This window comes from Bos mutus, chromosome 4, assembly GCF_027580195.1.
Source record: "Bos mutus isolate GX-2022 chromosome 4, NWIPB_WYAK_1.1, whole genome shotgun sequence".
Taxonomy (NCBI): domain Eukaryota; kingdom Metazoa; phylum Chordata; class Mammalia; order Artiodactyla; family Bovidae; genus Bos; species Bos mutus.
Window position 1 is genome coordinate 67,852,708 of NC_091620.1, and position 21,268 is coordinate 67,873,975.

Genomic DNA, 21,268 nt, shown 5'->3' on the forward strand with positions numbered 1-21,268 from the left:
CTTCCTATATTTTCAGCCTCATTTCTACAATTCCCAGCTGAGAACTGGAAGGTTTTCAGTTTTTTTCATGTAAGACACATACTGAGTATTACTATGCACCAGACACTTTGCTAAGAAGTTTACATGTACCATCTCATTTAATTCACATACCATGGGTGTCCTATTAAATTGGAAGAATAATTTTTACTCACTGTAACAAGTCAAGAAATAAGGATGCTATTTTCTCTCCTCCACTCCTGCTATGCCATCTCACTGAGGTAACACACTCATGAGTCAGTGTACATCTTTTCACCCCCTTTTCTTTGTGCCTATAAATTCGTATCTGATCATGTAAGGATTTTGACCAGAGTTGATTTGTATCTTAACCAAGTTTCCATATGAGAATTAAGCCTTCTTGGGGATGTTCAATTTCCGACCTTCTTCCCTAAGGGTTCTCCTCCATAAGTTTTGAGGTAATACAGTACCATTTTCCCTGACCTTTTCTTTCACAAGTATTTTATCCCTGTACTTTACTGTTCTCAATTTTTATCTCACATCACTTATTGAGATGATCCCTTCATTAAGGAGAAATTAGGGCCAATGAACAGAGAGAGACAGGTGTTTTGAGCCAAATTTTAATAACATACAAAAGGGATAAGTGAAGTTCATTAGATTTTGAGCTTCTTGAGTGCTGGTGTGGTATTTAGTTTTCTCATGTGTCCCTCCCAGCACACTGCACAGTGTCTTGTAGACAGACAATCAAGAAAATATTTGAGTCTGTGAATTGGAGCTGTAGCATACAAATTCCCAGTTAACACTTTGCACCTGTGACTTTTCTTTGCCATCCTTTGTTAAGACACCTTTTTGGTAACGGTTTAATTCTACCTTCCTTGGAAGTGGTAATGTTTATTTTTAAACTAATGTAAATTAAAGTGAGTTCTATTCAGAAAATTATTGTAGATGTTCATTTTATATAATCCCTTCTAGGTCATTAGAGGTATCCTAGGGTGTAAGCAATTGACCTTTGGGGATTAATTTAATAGTATTAATAGCAAGAGGGTTCCCTTTAAATGATTTATGAAGAGAAGCACTTCTGGTGAAAGCACCCTTTAGAAAATATAAACCTCTGGGACTAATCAGACTCTTTGGAACATTAAGGACTATTGATTTGTGTTTTTGTTTACTTATGGTCATGAAGAAAAATCTTCATGAAATTAAAGATTAAAAAAAAAACTGGTATGCCCTTCTCAAATTGTTTTAAAAAATTAGAGAATATTCTGTAACAGAAATTCTGTTTTCTTGCATAGGTAAAAAGATCTTCTCAGGAGAAAAATTTTTAATGAATGTTTTACTGGTTAATTTCTGTTCCTTTTTCATCTCTTTTTCCTTATATCTTAAATGCTCTAATTTTATAAGGAATAAAACTAGAGCATTTAAGGTCACATGATTTCCATCTTATCAGTATATCCTTTTTTTCTTGAAATTTATCTTGGATTATTATGAATAACTTGATTGATGAATTTATTTAGATGTTGATTGTTGAGAGAAGTCAAGTACCATTATGTGGACAGGAGGCATAGGAGTAGCATTTTAATAAGTTTAGGCAACCAAGTATCACTCGAACACAGTTCCATTCAAGCTTTTACAACAACCACATATATCATTGAACTAAAGACAATGGGACCCAGGGATTGAACCGGGGTCTTCTGCATTGCAGGCAGACGCTTTACCCTCTGAGCCACCAGGAAGCCAGGTGAACTAAAGACAAAGTATGCAGCAAAATATGTTAGTTCATAGTAAGTGTTCCTGAAGTGTTTGTTGTCATGTTTTCTAGATTCTATCTTTGCAATACTTACAAATAAAGAAGAAGTGAATTTTGAAAGCAAATGCTATAAATATTAATGCACTCATCTTCAGAGTTTATATGACTTTGAAAACTTTATATGACCTTTGCTTTTTTATCATGATTTGCTTCTCTGGATTTGCCTGATTTATTGAGTTAACTTATTTAATAAGTTATTAGAATTAGTGATTATATAGGAAGGAAAGTTATTTAACTACTAAGAGCAAATAATAGATTTATTGGTTATTACCTTGTTGCATCAGTAGTGATGAAGCACAGTTTCATCAGCATTATACTCTATATTCACAGTGAAGAGCTGTGGCAGATAATCCCTGAGGCAGATGAGAGTGTTATATTTATTTACACATGTCATATACATGAAAGTTTTACTTGTAGCGTAATAAATATATGGCTGATAAGCTAATTCTCAGTATCAGGGTGTTTCATATATGTGGCCCACGTTTTTCCACGTGGAGAGTAGAATCCACTGTTGAGCTGAGCCTTCAATATATATGCAGTGTGAAAAAAAGAGAGAAGTCAAGGATGTTTCCAAGGATTTTCCCATGGAAGAGGAGTTCCTATTAGCTAAGATGTGGAAACCTGCAGGTTTGCGGGGGGAAAGGTTAGGAGTTCAGTTTTGAACATACTGTATTTGAGAGAGCACATTACTCATTTTTATCATAATGGCATCTTGATCTTTTTGTGAATTATAACAAATCTTCGCTTTGCTGAGGTGAGGAAACCATTATATAGAGGAAAAATAATGGGACCTCTGGGTTTGATGGAAGAATCTGTCTGCAGTGCGGCAGACCTGGGTTCGATCCCTGGGTTGAGAAAATCCTTGGGTTGGGAAGATCCCCTGGAGAAGGGAAAGGCTACCCACTCCAGTATTCTGGCCTAGAGAATTCCATGGACTGTATAGTCCATGGGGTCACAAAGAGTCAGACATGACTGAGCAACTTTCACTTCACTTCTAAGATATAGTTGATGAGGAACTCCCATTGTCATACCTTTCATTTAAGAAATCCCAGGAGAGTAAAACCTAATTGATTTTAGAGATACCAGGACCATCACAGTCTTGCAAAATATGTAATGCAGTATATGTTTAACTTATATCTCTATAGATTTTCTTACCATTTTTACTCAACATTATTTTTCAGGCCTATCTATTTTTACTTCTCATACCTCTGGTATATGTTTGCAAGTTCTAATTCTTGCGTTGTATTCTCTCTTATACTCTTACTCTATTTTACTTATCCTTTCCCCAGTGAAGGCCCCCACATGGCCTCCGGTTTCCCATTATCACAGCAGTGCTGCAGTGAACATCCTTATAGACATGTGAGAAGCCTTCACTGGGTGTGTAGCCAGGAGTGGATTGTTGGATGTTAGGCATATGAATATTGATTTTAGCATGTCCTGCCAGTACACTTCCCAGAATGGCTGCCTGTGATTGTTTAAATTCTCATCAGCAATACATGACTACGCCCATTTATCTCAGTACTAGGCTGTTTTAAGCACTATATATATGTTATATATATTTCAAATTTATTGCCAATAGCTTTTATAATGTTATTTCATAATTAAAAAAATATTTTGTTTGTAGTTTCCCCCCCTTTTCATTTTGTGTTCTCTTTGTCTTTTTTAACTTTTATTTTTGCTGATTAGTCTTGACAGAGGTGTGTCTTTTTTATAAAACTTTTCAAAAGAACTAGGATTTGGTTCTATTTATTTTCTCAACTTTTTGTCTTTATTCCAGTTTTTCTGGTCATACTTGTACTTCTCTTCTCATACCTGCTTCTCTTCCTCCCCTCCCCCATTCCCTGTTTGTTGTCTCTTTACCAGTTTCTTATGTTAAACACTTAGCTCCCTTTGATTCTAAGTAAGTATCTCTTTATTTCTTTATAATTTTATCTTATTTCTGATTTATGATTTCATCTTAGTATCTTTTTAGCCCCTTGTCATTGATTCATAATCTTCTTTATATTATCTTTAGAGAACTTAAATCATATGATTTTGAACATAAATCATATGATATTGATTTGGGGAAAATTTAATGGAAGCCTCCTCTGAGGTCTAGTATATGGTCAGTTCATAAATGTTATATCTGTTTGAAAGGAGTATGTTTCTGTTGGTTACAAAAGTCTATATGTATTTACTAGTTTAATTGTATTGTTAATCATGTTATTCAAATCTGTATCTGAGCATATTTTGTTTGCTTGCTGTATCAGTTTCTGAGAGGTGTGTGATTGATTATTCATTTCTCATTGTTTATGAACCTCCTTTTTTCCATGTTCAGTTACTTGTTGCTTTATATACATTGAAGCTATATTGTTAAATACATTTATGTTGATAATTATTTTGTCTTATTGATTATTGAGTATATAATGTCCCTCTTTGTCCCTTTTACTTTTCTGCCTTGATTTTGTTTTTAACTTGGGTTAAGATGGACTGCTTTAGCTATTTGGATTTGGATTTGCCTAATATATGTATTTACATATTTTATAATCAAGTTTTCTGTAACTTTTTGATAGACCATTTGGATCTGTAAAATGTTTTGCTGAATATCATCTTTATTCAAATCTGACAGTTCTTTAATTTTGGTTCATATGTTTTTCCCATTTGTGTTTATCATCATTATTATTCTGTTTAGAGTTATTTTTGCTGACATATTCTGTATGTCATGCTTTACCTCTTTATTCTCTTCCACTGAGTAGGTCTAGTGGTTCAATATTTAAAAAATCTGTTTTATTCTTGTTTTGTTGTTGTTCAGTTGCCAAGTCGTGTCTGACTTTGCAGTTCTATGGACTGCAGCATGCCAGGCTTCTTTCTCTGTCCTTCACTATCTCCCAAAGTTTGCTCAAACTCATGTCTATTGAATCAGTGAGGCCATCCGACCGTTTCATCCTCTGTCAGCCCCTTCTCCTCCTGACTTCATCCTTTCCCAAAATCAGGGTCTTTGCCAATACGTCAGCTCTTTGCATCAGGTGGCCAAAGTATTGGAGCTTCAGTTTCAGCATCAGTCTTTCCAATGAATATTCAAGATTGATTTTCTTTAGGATTGACTGGTTTGCTCTCCTTGCAGTCCAGGGGACCTTCAAGAGTCTTCTCCAGCACCACAGTTTGAAAGCATCGATTCTGCATCTCTGAGCCTTGTTTATGGTCCATTTCTCACATCCATATATGACTACAGGGAAAACCATAGCTTTGACTATATTATTCTTGTGGTTCCTACTAACTAAGGATCCGTGATTACATTTATGTTTCTTGATCAGCTGTTAAGTTTATCAGTGCCTATATCATTTTCCCAAATGATAATTATCTTAACCTGTACTTGTACTTTTTCTGATTCACACCTCAACCAGGGACTTTTATAAACAGTTTTTCCTTCTGTGAGATGTACAGGGAGAACTGATGTCTGAGTCTCTGCTTTCTTGGCCAGGCTGCTTCTGTCACCAGGAATCAGTGAAGCTGTTGACTTCTAGGGTGAACAGAGACATGATTACTGAAAAAAAACATTTTGGCTGACCTGGGCCGGGAGGAACAGAAACCATAAAGCAGGCAAAGCCAGCACAGTGCATGTGATGACCACGGAGGCCAATGATCTGGGTCTTTTGCATTCCCTTTTTAAATAATCATTACATAAGCATTGAATATATCTCCTTCCTGGTCAGTTGTCCGTCCTGCTTGCTAAGAACAGATACCCCCATAGCCTTCTGCCTCTCCATGGGCTTAGAGACATTGCCTTTGTGACTCAGGAGTTCACTGGTACACAAGGCTGCTTTCTGAGGTATGAGTCTCTCCACATAGCAGCTAGGATGAGCCATTTAAAACATAGTCATTCTTTGGCTTAAAACCTTCTAGTGGTCTCTCATCTCATCCTTAACTTAGACTCTGTGAGTGGCTTAGAAGGCTCTACATTCTCCAGCCCTCCTTTCTGCTCTGTGTTCACTGTGCTCCAGGCACACTGGCCTTCTTCCTGTTTGCTGAATGCGCCAGGCTCACTGCCTCTTCAGGATCTTCGCTTTCTGGAAGCCTTCCCTGGAATTCTCCTCTTCCAGTCTCATGACTGGCTCCCTCACCGCTTCAGTTTCTGCTTAAACAGCTTCGCAATCCCACCTTCTGTGTCCTCCCTCTCTGACTGCTGTATTTAAACCTGCCTCTGCCTGCTTTGCCAGCATTCCCTAAAACCTTTCTTGGCTTCATTCATTCTCTTTAGAATGTGTACCACCTGATAGTCTCTCCATATATTTATCTGCGTATTTATTATTCCCCCTTCACTAAAATGTCTCTTTCAGGAAGGGAGTTTTTTTTTTTTTAACGTTTACTACTGTACCCCAGGAAAGCAATGCCTAGCACGTAGAGCCTCTCAGTAACCAGTTGAAAAATTAGCCACTGAATGGAACGGATGTGGAATGAAAGAAATTGTATAATCAGGAAAACCTAGAAGTCCACAGGTTTTTAGCCTGAGCGGCTTCTTGATGGTCATAGCATTTATAGAAAGGAAGACAAATAGGAGAGGAACAGAGTTTCAGGGGAAAGCAGGGATTCTGTTTTGGCCACATTAAATTTGAAATGGCCTTTTTACCTCCAGGTAGGGATATCAGGAGGGCAACTGGGTATGTGTCTAGAACTCGGGGGTGAGGAATTTGGGAGTTATCAACATATCCGTAAGAGTTAAAACCCTGGTATTGCGTGAAATCATGTGTGCAGAGGTGAACAAAGGTTCATCTCTATATGAAATCATGTAGACAGAAAAAAAGAAAGTTAAGAACTGAGCTCTGTGGTCTCCAGCATTGGTGGGTTGGGTTGAGGAGAAGCATCCAGTGGCTTCTGAGAAAGAGCACCTGGAAATAAATGAGATCAGTAGATTCTGGTCAAAGAGTTGCATAGATGGGACTCATCTGGATGTCACAGTCTGGAGTTTGGCTATAACCTTGGGTTATTTAACTACAGGAGAGGGACAGTCTTTTCCTTAGAGATGGTAAAATAGTTGAGGATCTTGAATACTAGGTGGGATGTTTACATGGACTGTAATCATCTATATGGAGGGTAGGACTTGAGGTTAAGAATAAGAGTCGGAGACAGGTGTCAGAATCTTCAGTGTATAAGGGTCTGTCACCTGGTAGAAAACCCAGTCTGATGGTGGCAGATGTTGGTGCTTTATGGCGTGTGCTTCAGAGGAGTAGGAAGTGGGCCCCAGGGCTGAGCAGTAACAATCTAGATGTGCTTTGGGGACCTAGGATGCAGCCCTGTATCCTGCTGGTAGACACAAGCTTTGTCTGGGAAATTGACAGAAGCCGTGAACTCAGGCTCATGTTCTGTAAATAGCTAATAGATGTGTTGGAAAATTTGTATGTCATGGACTTGGGTTTCAGGAGGGTAGAGTGGAAAGACTTTGGGAGGAAGAAGAACACTGGAAGGCCAAGGGATTACAGAGTGGTGTGTGGATGACTGTCAAGGTTGGAGTACTGACCTTCTGCCTGTTGCTATAAAAACGTCTCTCATAACTGTAAACTTTCAGCATGACCCTGTTGTGAAATGCCTGTCAGGATGAGTATTTGTTCACTGTGCCTGAGATAACCAGATGACTTAATCTTCTGACTAGAGTTATTTACCATTACCTGTGTGGATGTGGAAGGGTGTCTGCCAAACACAGTTATTGTGGTTTTGACATAAAAAGTCCTTTCTGGCAGTAACTGTTGGCCAGTATGTTTAGCTGCTCCTTGAGGCCACTCCTGGAACAGGAGAGCCACGTCATATCATCACAGATGGAAGGATGTTTATCATCTTATTTCCTGTTAGCAGGCTTGTGTCCTACCCATTTGAAATAGGCATCAAATTGTTCAGATTTGTTCATGATTTCAGGGCTAGGACACAGCCCTATTTGAAGCAATTTAAGATGATAAAGAAACTGTTTTACTCAATGTGTTCCCTCTCAGTTTTAAAGATTGGTGTAAATTATTATTTCCCCAAGACAGGATGAGGCTGACTTCTCTGCTCTCTTCTCCAGCTTCACATTCAGGGTTCCTGAAACTGAAGTTTACCCTAGAGTTTAAAGTAAGGAGAAATTTTAGATGTGTATTGACAAAGTATTATAACATAGATGAAACAGTGGTACTATCAAGATCCTTGCTTTTGGAAAGGAATGTTAGAGGTCTTGCATGCGTGTGCATGCATGTGTGTGCATGTGTGTGCTCAGTCATGTGTGACTCTTTGCAATTCCATGGACTGTAGTCCACCAGGCTCCTCTGTCCATGGAATTTTCCAGTCAAGAATACAGGCATGGATTGCCATCTCCTCCTCGAGGGGATCTTCCCAACCCAGGGATCAAACCCGTCTCTCTTGCATCTCCTCCATTGGCAGGCAGATTCTTTACCAACTGGGCTACCAGAGCGAGGTGAAAAACAAGAATGTCACTAAGGAAGGTAGAGGTTGAGGAAGAGAATCTTTGAAGATTCCCAAATTATGACCAGGGCTGCCTTTGTTTTATCTTTAACTGATTGAGTAACAAATGGAAGAGGAAGTTTTATACTGAAATATTTTTATTAGGATCTGTATAAATCCAAAGCTTGTCTCGTTCACTAGAAATTTTTAAGGAAAATTTCTTTCTCTGTGATGAACTGAGCATAATTCTGACAAGAAAAGTAGGTAATTAGATAACCTTCCATCCCTCTGAATTTTTTGCGAGGGACAGGGCGGGGGGTGGTCATACCAAGCTGTCATTGGATGATTCACCATCATCCCCACAACTGCCACTTCCCTTTCCAGTTCTTGGTGATGAATGTTTTTACATCATGTACTCAGTTCAGTGAAGAACTAGTTAACTAGTGGTTTAACTAACTGTGAATATCATGCATTGGTCATATAACTGCAATAGATACAAAGTTGGAATCATAGGAAAGTTAATGTTTTCATTGTACATGAACTGTAATATTTGGGCAAAACAGGGCATATAAATTTCTTACTGCCAGGAGAAAGCAATTACTAATTCAGGGAAGATAGCTGACAATAAATAAACAAAACTATACTAGTATTTTCTTTTACATTCACTCTGAAAATGACATTTTCTTATTAATGTATGTTTATACCTCTCAGGACTGCATTTTGTGGAGGTCTGTGTAACTGGAACTCGCAGAGGCCTCTGAGGACACTAGTAAACAATTGTTTTGCTTTCATGGCCCTCAGTGTCAGTGGAAATCAATGACAAAATAATAGGCATGCAATACAGAGTGTATTTTCTATTTCCTGTTTATGTCCTTGTTTGAAACTGTAATTAAGCAATGTCAAACTTGCAACTGTAAGAAAATAATATCTGCTCTTTGAATATAATACAGGCCAAGTTCTATAAACTTTAATTAGGCCAAGCTTGCGTTGACCTCAGTAGGAATCTGGCTAAGAATCTCTTTTAATTACCTCTGCCTTAAAATATGTAAGAATTTTCACATTGCTTTTCTCACTCAAAGAACAATGCATGGATAGCTAAACTAATAAAATGTTTAAATAGATACAAATCAAACTTGAAAAGTTTAAACTGTTGTTTTCATCCTGTAAGTCAGCTGAGAAAAAGCATACAGATTGTAGTTCTAAATTATGTCCATAGAGTATTTCAAATCCAGTAAATTAACTCTCCTTTTTTTCTTTTTTTCCTACTTGAGCTCATAAATGTTAACCTTAGAAGTGTCTCAAATTCTTTCATTGAAATAAAGTTGAACTGACAATAGCCAGATGATGTAAAATTGAAACTGAAATTCTATCCTTGGCCCATCCCATGTTCTTCCCCCTAGGTATTAGAGGAATCATAGGAAAGTTAATGTTTTCATTGTACATGAACTGTAGTATTTGGGCAAAACAGGGCATATAAATTTCTTACTGCCAGAAGAAAGCAATTACCAATGCAGGGAAGATAGCTGACAATAAATAAACAAACCTATACTAGATAGGAGTTTAAACATTTATTTAGAATGACTTAGATTATAGAAAACAGGCCTTTGTAGTTATCATATGCCTTCATTTGAGTTTCTTAGTAGGAAGGCTAATTATGTCACCAAGCTATTTGTTGCACATTATTTTAAAATAAATAAATAAATCAAGATATGTTATATTGTGCAGTTAAACTCTAAAAGGAAACTGTCACACACAGCAAAACAAATAGCTCGCTTTTCAAGCCCCAGATTGTGTCTGGGTGTACTGTGAGCTAGTACACATATTATCCTTATCTTGCAGATGAGAAAAATCAGCTCACATGGTGCTAAGAAGCTCCACTGTTCCTGTATGGGAACCAGGTCTATCTGATTCCAAAGACTGTGGTGATCTTGGCTTTTGTAATGTACCACCTCCCCTACATGGAGTCCTTTTCAGCAGCCCCACTGCCATGTCCAGTGCCTTCTCCTTTACTTTGAAAACAATGTGTCATATGAATCTTTGTGGTTCTGGAGAAGAAGCAGGAAGGAATTTTGTGACAGAAGAGTTTTCTTGTTAGGTGGTCTCATCTAAGTCTAACCCCAACCCCAACTCCAACCCCAGTCCCAGGACTAAGGGGATAGAGAGGGAAGGAATTTATAGTCATCTTAACTCTGAGGCATCCTTCAAGGTAAAACAATAATTTATATAGTTCTTCATACCACGTCTGTCCAAGGCCATACTCTCTGGAACTCAGATGGAGGAGAATTGGGTTTCTAATATGTGGTTCCTCTGAGATTAGCTATCATTATCTTGTCATTATTATCAGATTCAAGTGCAGTACATTAAAATCTATTAGCTCAAATTTTTTTTTTGTTTGTTTTTTGAGGAAAATCTCTAAATGCTGTTTAATCAGACATTGACCTTTTCCTAGATGCTAGCCATGAAATTAAAAGATGCTTACTCCTTGGAAGGAAAGTTATGACCAACCTAGATAGCATATTAAAAGGCAGAGACATTACTTTGCCAACAAAGGTCCATCTAGTCAAGGCTATGGTTTTTCCAGTGGTCATGTATGGATGTGAGAGTTGGACTGTGAAGAAAGCTGAGCACCAAAGAATTGATGCTTTTGAACTGTGGTGTTGGAGAAGACTCTTGAGAGTCCCTTGGACTGCAAGGAGATCCAACCAGTCCATTCTGAAGGAGATCAGTCCTGGGTGTTCATTGGAAGGACTGATGTTGAAGCTGAAACTCCAATACTTTGGCCACCTCATGCGAAGAGTTGACTCATTGGAAAAGACTCTGACGCTGGGAGGGATTAGAGGCAGGAGGAGAAGGGGACGACAGAGGATGAGATGGCTGGATGGCATCACTGACTCGATGGACATGAGTCTGAGTAAACTCCGGGAGTTGGTGATGGACAGGGAGGCCTCGTGTGCTGTGATTCATGGGGTCGCAAAGAGTCGGACATGACTGAGCGACTGAACTGAACTGAGCAATATTTTAAGGAGCTATAGTCAAGCCCCCAACAGGAGGAAGTAATTTTGCTTCAAAAGGCAATTAGAAAATAGGAAAACAAATTAAAAATCTAAATGAGGAGTATGAAACTCTTGAGGAATTACAAATGAAAAGTACATCTAATGAGCTTCCTATGTTTAAAGAAGCGACTTTATATATAAAAGTTTAATATATTGAAAAATAACCTCACCACTCAGAATTAATTATAGTTAATAATAAATAGCAGTAAGCTAATAATTAAAACTTTTATAATAAAACAATACAAAGCTATAGACCCCCATGTGACTACCATTCACAACCATCCATTAGGTACCAGGAACTTTGTTTTTTCAGTTAGTTTTCATATGTTTATATATAATATACCCATAAACAATATGTAGGATCATTTTGTGTGCATTAAAAGTTTTAATTGTTATACTCTACAGGCTGTTTCCTAGAGTATTTCTAGAGAACTCAAAACTGCTTGATTTGTCTACATTAAGATGTATTAAACATAACTTATTCCTTTTTCCTGCTGAATAGCATTTTGTCATGAGTATGCCTCATTTAATCTATCCATCCAGCATGTTTATACAGTGCTTCTCCTCCTCTGTGAATATCGCAGTATGTAAATCCTCAGAAATGTGTGTGAATGGTCTCTAGGAAACAGAGCTGGGAGAAGAAGTGTTGGGTTGTAGAGTAGGCCTTTTTCCATTTTACTATGGTCTGTCAAACCAGCTGTGTGTAAGAGATGTCCTATTTTTCAAGTGTAATATCATTATGATACTCATTTTATGAAGGCTTTTTGATTTTTGAAACTTATTCCTGTTAACCAGGGCTTGACAATTTAAGGCCTGTGGCCAAATCTGATCTGCCTGTTTCTGTAAGTTGTTTTATTGAAACCTAGCCTCACTCATTCATTTATGTACTGTCCATGGCAGCTCTCATGCTATAATGTCAGAGTTGAGTAGTCACAACAGAGACCATATGGCTCACAAAGCCCAAAGTATTTACTGTCTAACTCTTTACAGAAAAAAATTTGCTGACTCCTGAAATTATAGTATTACCTACTGTCACTCTGTTTATTGTTTTGTTTTTTAAATTATCTAATATTCAGCTACATAAATAAATATCATAATTTCAGAATATGATAGAAGCAATGGAAAATGGTTGAGTGAGCTGGTGACAATAGCTAGATGGTAGAGAGAGTCTGGGAAGATGCCATTTGAACTGAGACCCAGGAGATAAGAAAACGGAGGTGGTCACACAGGTAGTAAGTGGTATAAGTGGGATTTAAGCTCAGGAATAACTCCAAATATAGAGGGCTCTTTCCTCTGTAATATAGCCATCTTCATATATTCATGCAAACACAATACCAAGCAAATAGGTAAGTGTTATAACAAAGAAGCATCAGCAAAATTGTTTAGTTCTCCTAGACTTGGCAAGCCAGAGACAGGGTTTTGATGTATTGAAATTTGGAATCGGTACTGATGACTGGGTTTGAATCACAGTCCCAGCACTGACTTGGCTGCGTCACTTAAATTTGCAGCCGTCATTGTTGTTTGGAGGGGTGAGGGCGGGCGAGAGCTGTCTGTAAACTGAGGAGGGTGTTTGGATGATCTCCGTGGGCTCTTCTGGCTCTCACTTTCTATGATGCTGTGACTTTAGGAGGTGGCATTTGATCTAGGCTTTGGAGGGTGGGGTGGTTTTGACAGGCTGCCTTGTAAATGAAGAGAAAAGGTATTCCAGGTGGTATGAAGAGTCTGAATAAAAACACAGTGGCTAGTAACTGTAGAAAGAATTCTAGGGATGGTTATAATGGTCTGATCTGACAAGGCTAGAGTTTTAATCCTGAGAAGACAGGGGAGGCAAAAGTCTGGCACTAAGCTGAGGGAGAGCCTGAAAGTTATGCTTTGGAGCTGGGGCATTTTCCCTTGCAATTAGAGGATTTAAAATGTCCTCCATCTTGATCATCCCTGCCCAGTGAGCAGCCTCTCTCTCGCTACGAAATTTCAGTGATGGAGACTTCTATAGACCATCTGTTCATTTTCTGACAACTCTAAGAAAATTCTTCCTTACCTTGAGTCAAAGCATATGAGTTCTAGCTATACATTTTACAAGATGCAGTTTATGCACAGTCACTGGAAGATTTTAAATGGTAGAGGAACATATATACATATATATGTGAAAATATGCTTATACATATTCTTTCCTAGATTCTTTTTCATTATAGGTTATTATAAGATATTAAATATAGTTCCCTAGGCTGTACAGTAGGTCCTTGTTGTATATCTATTTTATAGTAGGTCCTTGTTATATATCTTTTATATATATAGTAGTGTATATCTGTTAGTCCCAAACTCTTAATTTATCCCTCCTCCCTCCTTTCCCCTTTGGTTAACCACATGAGTCTGTTTTGTAAATAAGTTCATTTGGACCATTTTTTATGTTCCACATGATATCATGTGAAATTTGTCTTTCTTTGTTTGACTTGCTTTTCTTAGTATGTTAATCTCTAGGTCTGTCCATGTTTCTGCAAAGGACATTATTTCATTCTTTTTATTTTATGGCTGAGTAAAGTTCCATTGTATATATGGACCACATCTTCTTTATCCACTCAACTGATGATGGACACTTAAGTTGTTTCCATGTCTTGGCCTTGTAAATAGTGCTGCTGTGAACATGGAAACTGACGTGAAAGTGTTGATTGCTCAATTGTGTCCGAGTCTTTGCAACGCCCTGGACTGTAGCCACCAGGCTCCTTGGTCCATGGAATTCTCCATGCAAGAATACTGGTTGCCATTCCCTTCTCCAGGAGATCTTCCTGACCCAGGGATCAAACCCAGGTCTCCTACATCATAGGCAGATGTTTTACCATCTGAGTCACCAGGATGCGAACATGGGGGTGCATGTATTTTTTTGAATTAGTGTTTTCATCTCTTCCAGATCAGTGCCCAAGAATGAGATTGCTGGATCTTATTGGCAACCCTGTTTTTAGTTTTTGGAGGAACCTCCATACTGGTCTCCATAGTGGCTGTACCAATTTACATTATCACCAATGATGTAGGAGGGTTTCCTTTTCTCTACACCTTCTCCAGCATTTATTATTTGTCAACATTTTGATGATGGCCATTCTGACTGGTGTGAGGTGATATCTCATTGTAGTTTTGATTAGTTTCCATTGCCTGGAAAATCCCATGGATGGAGGAGCCTGGTGGGCTGCAGTCCATGTGGTGGCTAAGAGTCGGACACGACTGAGCGACTTCCCTTTCACTTTTCACTTTCCTGCATTGGAGAAGGAAATGGCAACCCACTCCAGTGTTCTTGCCTGGAGAATCCCAGGGACGGGGGAGCATGGTGGGCTGCTGTCTTACGGGGTCGCACAGAGTCGGACACGACTGAAGCAACTTAGCAGCAGCAGCAGCATAATAACAATGTTGAGCATTTTTTCATGTGCTTAGCCATCTGTATGTCTTCTTTGGAGAAATGTCTATTTAGGTCTTCTGCTCATATTTTGATTGGGTTGTTTATTTTTTTGATAATGAGCTGTATGAGCTCATTGTGTAACTTAGAAATTAAGACCTTGTCAGTTGCGCTGTTTGCAAATATTTTTTCTCCCATTCCATATGTTGTCTTTTTGTTCTGTTGATGATTTTTGCTGTGCAGAAACTTCTAAGTTCAAGATCCCATTTAAAAATTTTTGCTTTTATTTTTGTTGCCTTGGGAGACTGACCTAAGAAGACATTGCTACAATTTATGTCAGAGAAGATTCTGCCTATATTTTCTTTTAGGAGTTTTTTGTGTCATGTCCTATATTTAAGTCTTTAAGCCATTTTGAGTTTATTTTTGTATATGATGTGAAGGAGTGTTCTTACTTCATTAATTTACATGTGGCTCTCCAACTTTCCCAACACCTCTTGCTGAAGAGATTGTCTTTTCCCCATTGTATATTTTTGCCTCCTTTGTCAAAGATTAAGGTGGGTAGATTTATTTCTAGGCTCTCTTTTCTGTTCTGCTTGTGTGCCAGTACCATGCTGTTTTGATTATTGTAGCCTTGTAGTATTGTCTGAGGTCTGGGAGGGTTAGACCTTCATCTTTGTTCTTCCTCAGATTGCCTTAGCAATTCTGAGTCTTTTGTGGTTCCATATAAATATTAGGATTTTTGTTCTTGTTCTCTGAAGAATTTCATGGGTAATGATAAGGATTGCATTAAAACTGTAGATTGCTTTGGTAATATGCCCATTTTAATAATATAAATTCTTTTAATCCAAGAGCATAGGATTTTTTCTATTTCTTTGAGTCATCTTTAATTTCCTTTTTCAATGTTTTATAGTTTTCAGAGAAGTCAATATTCTCAAAAAGAGTTTTTCCACCCCCATATAAAGAATGTACATATATTCCTTTTAAAAATATTACAACTTATGGTAAATATGAAAGAAGCAATAAAAATCACCTTTAATCTCATTAACCAGAAAATAACTACTAGTAAAACATTTTGGTGTCTTTCTAACCAAGTATGTCTCTATGCGTAGATACAAAAGAAAAGCTTGATATTATTGTCAAATTTTATTTGTATCTTGCTTTTTCTAATGTAATGTCACATGTCTACATTTCCCAGGCCATACCATTAATAATTATTTGATAATTTAGCTACTAATGACTATATATTATAGTCCCAAAGATGACTATATCTTATTTTATGTAAATATCTCATAATACATAATTTTTTAAGTTGCTTGCATTTTTCATCACTGTAAATACTGTTGTAAAAAACAGTCTTTGTAAATTTGTATTCACATCTGCCTGTTTCCACATGAGTGGTTGCCTTTTAAGCAGGGTTGTGATGAACTCAAGTGTGTTTATTTGAAAAACTGTTATGAAAGTAATGTGAAGAGTGGGTTGGAAAAAGGTGATTCCAGAAGCAGGCAGAGGAAAGATGCCATTTGAGCAATTTAGGTCAAGTATAAGAGCATAAACTAAATTATTGGTAGCAAGGTCAGAGAAAAGAGGAAGTAGTAATGTTTCTTAAAGTGTTTGTTTTATGTTTGTTCTTTTGCATGACAGAATTTTCTTTGTACTTGATGAAAGCTGCCAGCATTTTTTTTTTTTTTACATATTAATTCAGGGGTTTAAAGATCTCTAAGGAGGTGGCTATAGTGGGCATGCCATAGAGATTCTTAACGCAGGGCTTAATGGTTCTTTTCCAAAATAGGAAATACCAAGGGGACGAACAGGTTTGAAGGGTTGGCTTTGGAATTTATGAGCCTGGTATTAGATGGATCGGGTAAAACTGTCAGGGAGAGAGCTTATAAATTGATGTAATGGCTTAGGAGAGAGGTCAGAGCAGAATATGAGGATGTGGGAGCCATCCCCACAAAAGTGGTGGTATTGAGACCCCGGACATGAAAGTGTCCTAGAGATCAGTGTGTTTATGCAAAGAATACTTGGGACATACCCAGGCAGACAGCTTACTCCTAAATAGCAGAAAAGGGGGAAACTAGAGAAGGAGCTATAAGATGAGTATGAAGAAAACCAGAAGAAAATGGTATGGAGGAAGCCAAAAGAGACAAGAGTTTCAAGAAGTCATCAAACTGTCAAATGTTGCAGAGGTCAAGCAAGAAAAGGACTGGAGGGCGTCCACAGGAGCAATTTAAGTCACCTGGAAATGTGGAATGAGTAGATTCAGAGAAATTGTGGGGCTGGAAGCCAGATTGTAGCTTACAGTGAGGAGTGAAGGGAGCGGAAGGAGTGGAATACTCATGGCTCTTCTCTAAGAAAGCCTGTTTTGAAAGGCTGGAGAAAGTCAGGTGATAACTGGAGTGAGTGGGGCAGTGGAAGGTTCACTATTTCTTCTTGTTTATATTCAGGAAGCAAAGCTAGATTTCCAAATTGTAATATGACTTCAATTGCCTTTCCAACATTTGCTATTTGCTATGTTTAAAATTCTTTTATTGGTGATTGTTTTTTGGACATGGTATGTTCTGTCCAAGCATCCAGTGAAAGCATTGCTGCCCAAACTCCTAGCATCTTTGAGTTCTATTTAAACAAGCCCAGACCTCCATGTTTGCTCAGAGTTTCATTGGATCTTTTAAATGTATTTATTTATATTAATCGAAGAATAATTACTTTACAATGTTGTGATGGCCTCTGCCATACATCAGCATGAATCGGCCATAGGCATACATGTGTTAGATTTTAATTAGATTCCCCTTTCAGTTTTTAAGCTTCAACATACTAGTATTTGGAATTGCAGTTGTTAAAGTACAGAATATGACTTGAGTCCTTGAAGTTTGACCTCTACCTAAAGAATTGATCAAAAATGGTTAATGTTTAAATGTTGCAGTTTAGAGAATATCTTTATTGTATTGCCAAATGCTGAATGATAGAGATTTAATTCTAACAAGCACTAATTAGAAAGAGAAAAAAAATTAAAAAGTGATGTGAACCAGAATCAGAATAAACCAGACAAGTAATACTTTTATTGGTTGCAGAACATCAACAATGTGTGATACAGTCTTATTCACTTCCTTTACTAGCAGTGGAAATACTGCAGGCTGTCTCTAGGGGGTTTAGACAGGCTTATTGAAGACATAATCATTTTGATAGGTATTATTTGTTGGTAATATGATGCCTTGAAGCTGCAGAAAATTATTTGTTTTTAGAGATGTGCTAAATAGTTCTTGGATTTTTTAAAAATAAAACAATATTGCAAAGGTTTCTAACTTGGAATAAGTGAATAGTCAATGCAGTGTCTCCACTGGTTTCTTGTTTAATAATAAATTTGTCTATTTTGAGGGGTATTATTTCTCTCAGCACAATTGCTTTAAATATGATGACATCGAAAAAAGAAGTATTACTTCTTTAAAGGTCACTGTGTTATAATAGAGAACACTTATCCATTTAGTAAATTAAATAGAGGGTATATATGTATACGGGCTTCCCTGGTGGCTCAGGCAGTAAAGAAAGTGCCTGCAATGCGGGAGACCTGGGTTCGATCCCTGGGATGGGAAGATCCCGTGGAGGAAGGCATGGCAATCCACTCCAGTATTCTTGCCTGGAAAATCCCCATGAACAGAGAAGCCTGGAGGGCTATAGTCCATGGGATTGCAAAGAGTAGGACATGACTGAGCGACTAAGCACAGTTCAGTTCAGTCACTCAGTTGTGTCCGATTCTTCGCGACCTCATGAATCCCAGCACGCCAGGCCTCCCTGTCCATCACCAACTCCCAGAGTTTACCCAAACTCATGTCCATCGGGTTGGTGATGCCATCCAGCTGTCTCATCCTCTGTCGTCCCCTTCTGCTCCTGCCCCCAACCCCTCCCAGCATCAGGGTCTTTTCAAATGAGTCAACTCTTTGCATGAGGTGGCCAAAGTATTGGAGTTTCAGCTTCAGCATCAGTCCTTCCAATGAACACCCAGGACTGATCTCCTTTAGGATGGACTGGTTGGATCTCCTTGCAGTCCAAGGGAATCTCAAGAGTCTTCTCCAACACCACAGTTCAAAAGCATCAATTCTTTGCCACTCAGCTTTCTTCATAGTCCAACTCTCACATCCATACATGACCACTGGAAAAACCATAGCCTTGACTAGATGTACCTTTGTTGGCAAAGTAATGTCTCTGCCTTTTAATATGCTATCTAGTTTGGTCATAACTTTTCTTCCAAGGAGTAAGCATCTTTTAATTTCATGGCTGCAGTCACCATCTGCAGTGATTTTGGAGCCCCCCAAAATAAAGTCTGACACTGTTTCCACTGTTTCCCCATCTATTTTGCCATGAAGTGATGGGACCAGATGCCATGATCTTCGTTTTCTGAATGTTGAGCTTTAAGCCAACTTTTTCACTCTCCTCTTTCCCTTTCATCAAGAGGCTTTTCAGTTCTTCTTCACTTTCTGCCATAATGGTGGTGTCATCTGCATATCTGAGGTTATTGCTATTTCTCCTGGCAATCTTGATTCCTTCCAGCCCAGCATTTCTCCTGATGTACTCTGCATATAAGTTAAATAAGCAGGGTGACAATATACATCCTTGACGTACTCCTTTTCCTATTTGGAACCAGTCTGTTGTTCCTTGTCCAGTTCTAACTGTTGCTTCCTGACCAGCATATAGGTTTCTCAAGAGGAAGGTCAGGTGGTCTGGTATTCCCATATCTTGAAGAATTTTCCAGAGTTTATTGTGATCCACACAGTCAAAGGCTTTGGCATAGTCAATAAAGCAGAAATAGATGTTGTTCTGGAACTCTCTTGCTTTTTCGATGATCCAGTGGATGTTGGCAATTTGATCTGTAGTTCCTCTGCCTTTTCTAAATCCAGCTTGAATATCTGGAAGTTACGGTTCATGTATTGCTGAAGCCTGGCTTGGAGAATTTTGAGCATTACTTTACTAGCATGTGAGATGAGTGCAACTGTGCGGTAGTTTGAGCATTCTTTGGCATTGCCTTTCTTTTGGATTGGAATGAAAACTGACCTCTTCTAGTCCTGTGGCCACTGCTATGTTTTCCAAATTTGTTTGCATATTGAGTGCAGCACTTTCACAGCATCATCTTTCAGGATTTGAAATAGCTCAACTGGAATTCCATCACCTCCACTAGCTTTGTTCTTTGTGATGCTTTCTAAGGCCCACTTGACCTCACATTCCAGGATGTCTGGCTGTAGGTGAGTTGATCACACCACCATGATTATCTGGGTCATGATACATACACATATATGAATACATCATTACTTACTTACACACGTATATGTGTGCGTGTGTGACTTTGCTTTGTAAAGAACCTGGTTGTCTTCTCCTTAAGGTGAGATTTACCTTTCTTGAGGATAAGATTTTACTCTGAAATTCTTGGTCACGTCCTTTCTTCTTTCTCTTTGTTTTCCAATGACATTCATTATCATATCTTTTAACTCCCTTTGGACCTCTCTTCCTCTTTATGCTGTCTAGAACCTGAGCCTTTCCTTTAATCATTCCTTCACCATTCTAGCCTGTTCTCTTGCTCCTTGACTTTTCATTGAATCTAATTCAGTTTTCCCAGGCTCAACCTTATCATTTGACATCTTTGCCACTGTCCCTGGGCTGCTGAGCCCTGTCAGCTGAAACTTGACAACGGTGCCAATTGTACTCTCTACATCCGTGGTCTCCAGTCTGTTGGGGTCCCAAGACAGCCTCTGGAATCCTTGATTGTTCCACACTTTGACCGCGGTCTTCCTACTTCCTCCCTGTCACCTGTTCCCTCAGTCTCGAAAAATAATCTTGACTCCTGTTTTATTAAGACCAACAGGCAGAAACTCCTTAACATCTTCTTTTACTACCATTCTCTGTCTACCTGCAAATTTTCTCAACACATATCACCTTCTAGTTATTTTCCTACTTTTTTGTCTTTAACTTGGCTATCAGGCTGCTCAAAAGAGCAATGCCTTTTGCTTCTCCTTCTACCCTCTGGCTTCCATCCAGAACTGCTAACTGTTAACAACTAGGAGATAGTTTTCCACCTTCACCTTATTTGGCCTTAAAGGCATTTTAACATTCATACTGCCTGTAAGCATCTTCCTCAGTGTTCATAAAACTCCTCACTTTTGGATTTTTCTCCCACCTTAGATTCTCACAAATTCAAAGTTGCTGTTCCCAAAAATAGCATGAAAAAATTTAAGCGTTTAATGCTTTACAACATAATAATTGATGTGAATGCTTGTAATTTAGTATTACTTGTACTTCTAAAAAATATACTATACTTTTATATATAGTATATAAATAACTCAGTTATACCTTAAAAAAAAAAGAAACATATTAATTTTCCCTTGATTTCTTCTTTCCTAGTTAATGAAGGAGTTCCCTCTCCTGAGCATGTTCAACATCCATGAAAACCTTTTAGAGGCTCTCCTGGAACTACAAGCATATGCTGATGTTCAGGCAGTCTTAGCAAAGTATGACGGTAAGTCCTTGGGTACTTTTATCTACTTGAGTATTCCTCTCTTCTTGATGTGTTTCAATGATTAGATGAGAAGGATCATTTCAAATAGCACAGCACTGTGCTAACTATTGTCTTATGAATTTCCACCT

General features: G+C 38.2%; 1 protein-coding gene across 7 annotated transcripts in view; it reads left to right on the forward strand.

Moving 5' to 3' along the window:
* The window catches only part of ST7 (suppression of tumorigenicity 7), a 268,415-nt gene that overhangs the window by 181,097 nt on the left and 66,050 nt on the right, over positions 1 to 21,268 (forward strand). For all 7 annotated transcript variants that reach the window (XM_070369588.1, XM_005899134.3, XM_005899135.3 and 4 more), the window contains one exon: positions 21,026 to 21,140. In XM_070369588.1, the coding sequence (XP_070225689.1) occupies positions 21,026 to 21,140 (115 nt within the window). The remainder of the gene's footprint in view (positions 1 to 21,025; positions 21,141 to 21,268) is intronic.